The sequence below is a fragment of the Perissodus microlepis genome, chromosome 17 (assembly GCF_051167445.1).
Source record: "Perissodus microlepis isolate ML-2025 ecotype Zambia chromosome 17, ASM5116744v1, whole genome shotgun sequence".
Lineage (NCBI taxonomy): Eukaryota > Metazoa > Chordata > Actinopteri > Cichliformes > Cichlidae > Perissodus > Perissodus microlepis.
In genome coordinates, this window is record NC_140477.1 from 36,588,731 (window position 1) to 36,594,957 (window position 6,227).

A 6,227-nucleotide genomic window follows, 5' to 3' on the forward strand; every position below is an offset into this window, starting at 1 on the left:
TCATCAAATGTGAGATTTACAAGGAGGGAAAACAGTACACCTCTCTGAACAGTGTCTGGGAGGCTGTGGTTGCTGCTGCACGCAATGTTGATGGTGAACAGATCAAAACACTGACAGAATCCATGGATGGCAGGCTTTTGAGTGTCCTTGCAAAGAAAGGTGGCTATATTGGTCGCTGATTTGTTTTTGTTTTGTTTTTGAATGTCAGAAATGTATATTTGTGAATGTGGAGATGTTATATTGGTTTCACTGGTAAAAATAAATAATTGAAATGGGTATATATTTGTTTTTTGTTAAGTTGCCTAATAATTATGCACAGTAATAGTCACCTGCACACACAGATATCCCCCTAAAATAGCTCAAACTAAAAACAAACTAAAAACTACTTCCAAAAACATTCAGCTTTGATATTAATGAGTTTTTTGGGTTCATTGAGAACATGGTTGTTGTTCAATAATAAAATTATTCCTCAAAAATACAACTTGCCTAATAATTCTGCACTCCCTGTATAAAGCTATGACCAACAACTGCTTTGCTTAATTTCAATTTGGATGAAAATAAGAAATCATCATAACTAAGCAGAGCTCAGTGTCACAGTAACCAGCAGACTAAAGTTGGACCAGTTTTATATACAACCCATTTTTACACAGTTTCTGCTCTTTCTAAGAACAAAACTGCACTGTTAGAAAAAACATCTTAAAAAAACAGTAATATTCTGGCAGCTGGGGCGCCAAAATACTACCGTAAAATAACAGAAAATAACTTACTCATGAAAATACGGTTATTTCCAGTAATGAAAATACAATTTGTTGCCCTAATTTTACATTGGATTTTGCCTTTTTCAGGTGCTTTTAAACATTAAATTAGGAACAATTTAATGTGATTAAACAATGAAATTACCTATAAACAAGGTCAATGAATGTGGCAATATGAATAATAATACTTAAATGTACAGAAATATACAGTTAACAGTTGGTTTAAATAATAATGGATTGCATTCATATCGCACTCTTTGAGACCCTCAAAGCGCTTTACAATTCCACTTTATTCCCCTCTGACCACCACCAGTAGGTGAAGTGTCTTGCCCAAGGACACAACGACCGAGAGTGTCCGAGCCGGGGCTCGAACCGGCAACCATCTGATTACAAGGCGAACTGCCAACTCTTGAGCCACGATCGCCCTAAATAACAACAATAATAATAATTATTTGATGTAAAAAAAAGTTTATACGAATCATTTTATATATTTTTCCACAGCATCACATTTGAATTTAACAGTTCAATCTTTCAAATGACGGACAGATATTTGTGAAATTATGATACATTTGTGAATGTATTTTAACAATCTACATATGCATATGTACAGACAGATACATTTAAAAAACAAGGAAATTATGTTTTATTACATTTACAGTGATTTTATGTTAATTTACATTTGAAATGTGAAATCAGTCTATTGATGTAAATTTAATGATATTCTAGAAGAACAGCACAAAACTATAAAACACACAGTAAAATACTTTTATATTAAGATTTGTTTTTACAGTGTGGTCAAGGGGTTGAAATAGAATTGTTGACAAATATTTACTAGTATTTAGACAATTATAGATCAGAAGTTATCACAGAGGCCTAAATAAACTGTATTTTCTCCTTCTAAGTAACGAAACTGGCATTTAGCCTTACTGGACGGGATGCGTTGCCACAACTGGTTATTGTGGATGACTTAATGTAAATTTTAAAAGAACTCTTTGTCGGTTTGAATGGTGCATGAAATTCATTTGAAACAGTTGTGTGCCTAATGTGTTATGTCATATAGTCTGACTGCTGTGTTCACTTGTATTTGTGTTTTTTCCCTATGTTTAAAAATGTCACCTGGTGCCATCTTTGTCAGGTTATCCTTGGAAAAGACACTTTAAATCAGTGACACTTTAATCTATATAAATAAAAGATATCAAACTCTCAAGGATAACAAGCCCAGTGACTTACTAATACACAGAACACGTGTATTGTGGTAATATTTCTGAGCAGATTAGAAATAGAAATGATTTTCTGCGATTGTCATGTTATTAAAACTTATTGGAAGGGAAAACATGCAGCAATACAAGAGATATTTGGAAGATATTTACCTTTGGAAAGTAAAACCCTATTTTTTGGACTTATGCCAGAAGGATGGACAAAGAACGATAAATACTTGTTTAATATTTTACTGGCAGCAGGCAAAAAAGCCATCACAAAAAAATGGCTTTCTTCAGAGAGCCCAACTATGAACATGTGGATGAACATCACAATGGACATTTACAGAATGGAGAAAATGACAGCAGATGTGAACTACAAGAGGGACCTGTTTGTATCACGATGGAAGAAATGGATGGACTACATTAAAAAAAACGCAGGCCAGTTTTTGCTTTTGCTTTCGATTTTGACTTTGTTAACTACTAGAAGACTAGAGGAAATATTAGTCACATTAATGGAAACAAAAACACAATCCCTATATTTATTTATTTATTTATTTTTCTTTCCTTTTTCTTTTTCCTTATGTATTTTTTATTTGTTTTGTTGGTTGTTTCCTGTTTTGCTTCTTTTTTTCTTCTTCTTCTTTCATTCTTGTTGTATGGATGTTTTGGTTGTTTGAATGTAGAGAAAAGAAAGGAAAAAAGATGTATGTACTGACGGATGGCTGAAGTTGATGGTATTGTGCGGTGATTCTAAAATGTCAATAAAAAAATTAAAAAAAGAAATAGAAATGATTGTCCATCTATGGCAGCAGCACCTGCACTGGTGACTCACACAGTGGCAGTGTGTGTACAGAAAAAAACAGCAGGTCAGTTCAGTTTCATATTCCCATGGATGATATTAGCTTTTCTCTGTTTATCTCATGTTTCATCGCAGCCCCATTACCCACACAGAGCAACGATGTTTCCAAATCATTACCTGCGCACCGATCCACGTCTCTACACGATCTCACCAGTGGACATGGTGGCATTAAACCCCTGTAGATATTATATATGTTTATTATAACCTTAAGTATCATAGCCTGATCCAGTCAATCTGAAATGAGCCGCTGAGCCGCGCAGACACCGGGACTTTTCTGGGATTTAAATTTCTGGTGCTTCAGTTTATTAAGAGAAAGCAAATACTCCGAAAGTATGCTCGTCCGTTCAGAGCGTTAGTAGACCTGTTGTGCAGCAGGTCGGCAGCCCTGAGCCTGAATAGTCGCTGCGCCTGTGCTTGACGCGCAGACTTGTGTGATTTCGGCGCACAGAGACGCTGCTGTACAGCCCTTCCATCCATCCAGCCAGCGGAGATTTGGCAAAGCAATAGATCAGATTACATAATTAGATGCAAATTCTATCACCGAGCCCCCGCTGAGATGGAGAAGAGCTCTTTTCTTGTGCAAGAAATTACTACCTGCTGGTCTCCAGACAGGACACGCGTCCTAAACGCTCCCCAAAGACAGTTCCGTTTTAGATATGGATTCCACATGAAAGTAACTCCTTGTTCTCCTGACAGCGAGAACCACTGGGGAGGGTTTGAGCATAATGCCACAGCCCACGCTGCGTGCCAGACCTAAGTGCTGCCCCGTACACCAGTTCCTATCGCCAAGCCGCGTTTGTGAAGACAAAAAGCCCCCCCCACCGCTACTGCCACCATGCCACTTGTCAGCTGAAGGGAAGCGAGTGGCCAGCCCCAGGTTACTCACACATACACACAAACCAAGAAACACTTCAACCAAAAAAGAGCAGCTCAGCAAACGCCGGAACGCGCAACAAGGCGACCGGTCTCACGTGGAAGATTGAGTTAAACCACCGTACTCACTCTGGTTGATTTACGCCTTTACATCGCGCAAGTATCAATTATTTATCGGGCGCATTACTGTACAGCCAGAACAAATCGATGTGTCGGCGCGCCAGGAGGTTACCAGGCAGGATGCAATTCATCAACACACACTCACACACCCGAGAGAAAGAGCAGCGAGATCCTACCTGGTTGAAACATACTTTGGAAATAAAAGATGACCAGAATAAAGGATCCCAAACAAGTGGCAAATATCATCCGGCATATCCTGCTCATCCTCATCAGTTCGCTCAGAGTCTGTTTCATGGCGGGACGGAGAGGCTGGAGGATGCCGCGCGCTTTGTGCGGGAATGAAGGGCCGGTCTGTCGGAGGCTCCGGGGCTCTGGCGGTACTGATGAGGATTGTCCGCCAGTCAATGAGCTGAACACATCCAACATGGAGCGTACCACGTCTGGGCTAAAAGAGGGGTGGTTCGTCCTCGGAGCGAATGAGCGCGTCCACGTGTGCACTTGAATTTATGAGCATAATTCCAAGCTGCTGTTTGTTGTTATGGCGCCGTGTCTGTCGTGGCTGTATGACCAACACAAGGAAACTTTTAAAATAAGAACAAAGTATAAAAATATCACCAATCTCAACAGAAATCGATATAGATTAAATGTTTGCAACATTGTGTAGCATTGGGCCTATACCCCGATGGCGTGCTTTGGGTGTCAGTTCTTCTCCTGTAACTGTCTGTATTAGTTAAATAGATTTATTGTGGGTTTAAAAAGTACAGTACTTCCTTCCGAAATGCATAACATAAAATTAAGTCAACGGCATCTAGTCATTTTAACTTCCTTTGAACATCCACAATGTCAGTTTACATTTTAGTCGACTATACTGCAGTGGTGCACCGTAACCAAGTACACTTTGTTACAGTTCATTATACTTTTCATTTTATGCTGCTTTGCACTTTGACGTCTGTTTAGTGCAGAGGTAAGTGTTCTAACTCTGAAAACTATAGTTTTGTTACTTTACAGCACATTAGGATTTTAAAACTTTAATAATATAAGGAATGAAATGACACACAAGCGAAGCCTCAAAAAAGTGAATCTAGTGCTATTGCCTATCATAGCACAAGGCTCTGACCCATCCAGGTCCACCAGCATAACAAGAATATTAGTTATTCTTCAGTCATGTCTAATTTTTAAATAGTTTATTCATTGTCTTGCAGAAATCCATCAACATTGGTCCACCTTAGTTTGCAGTGAATATTTTTTACTTTTATTGCTACTCAAGTACATTTTGCTGACAAGATTTGCATACATTTAGTTAAAACAGGCTGCGAATGCAGGACCTACTTTATATTATAGTCCACTATTTTTACATTGTATTGCTACCTTTACTTAGCAGAAGATGTGAGTATTTCCTCCACTATTGCTGTTGGATGGCTAAAACTATAATGACTCAGAGGGAGAAGGACCAAATGAGTTAATGTCCAAAATAAAAATTCTTTGGTTAAAACACGCAACTGTCTTACGAAAACAGTGTGCCAAAGAAGCACAAGAGGAGCACACAGGAGCCTTTAAACAGTCCAAAAAATTCCAAACACGATGAGGAAAACACTGACAAGAACAAGAGCAATGTGTGGAGTACATATGCCTGCGGGTGACTAACGGATCAAATGTATAGGAGAATAACTGTGAAACACCAGTTTCACCAACAGGTGAAACGAATCAGGCTGGGCAAACCAGTTATCGAGGTCTAAAAAGTTACCATCCAGACAGGAACCAGTGATAACAACACAAAATGTGAAACAGCTCGAACCAAAACATAACAAAAATCCAAAAACAGTCATTTGGCTTTCAAAGTGTGTAGTTTGTTTTGTCATGTCTCAGCTGATTGATTTGTTTTTCTGACAGAGAACTAGAAGCACTGTAAATGATTGTTTTAGGCTTAAATGATCGAGTATTTCACAAAGCAAAGAAAAAAGATGGATCTGAGCACACAGATGTGCTTTTACTCTTCACTCTGCCCTCTTCATCATGTTACAGCAGCTTCATCCTGTGACCCTTTGGAGGTTCCTGGGCTCCATGGGCTGGAAACCATTGGACTAAACTACTGAGCTGTGTGCAGTGGAATTAGAGCTGGCTCCACCTTGAAGAGCTACAAAGCTAAACTACTGCTTATACACATGAATAGATCTGTATTAGCAATATAACGCTGTTTCATATATTAATGACATTAGCTGATAATATGAGGACTTGTGCTTCTCATGAAATCAACCAGTACAGCTTTTTAGTTTGTGTCTTAAATGCAAGCAGAGCTGCTTCATTCACTTCATACAGCTACAGTCCCACCTAGTGGAGTAAGAGCATACTGTAAGAAGGTCAGGCAAAACCTTTAAACCAAGTCCAAGCCAAGAGGCCGGTGATAAATAGACTCCTACATGG

The 6,227-nt window shown here is 38.8% G+C and overlaps 1 protein-coding gene across 2 annotated transcripts in view; it reads right to left on the reverse strand.

Moving 5' to 3' along the window:
* The window catches only part of chst11 (carbohydrate (chondroitin 4) sulfotransferase 11), a 106,655-nt gene extending 102,444 nt beyond the window's left edge, over positions 1 to 4,211 (reverse strand). The window contains exon 1 of one of the 2 annotated variants that reach the window (XM_084910997.1): positions 3,998 to 4,211. In XM_084910997.1, coding sequence (XP_084767123.1) covers positions 3,998 to 4,100 — 103 coding nt within the window. In that variant the 5' untranslated portion in view covers positions 4,101 to 4,211. Of the gene's footprint in view, positions 1 to 3,982 lie in introns of both variants that reach the window. The other variant, XM_084910996.1, reaches the window with a different exon arrangement.
* Positions 4,212 to 6,227: the final 2,016 nt, after the last annotated feature.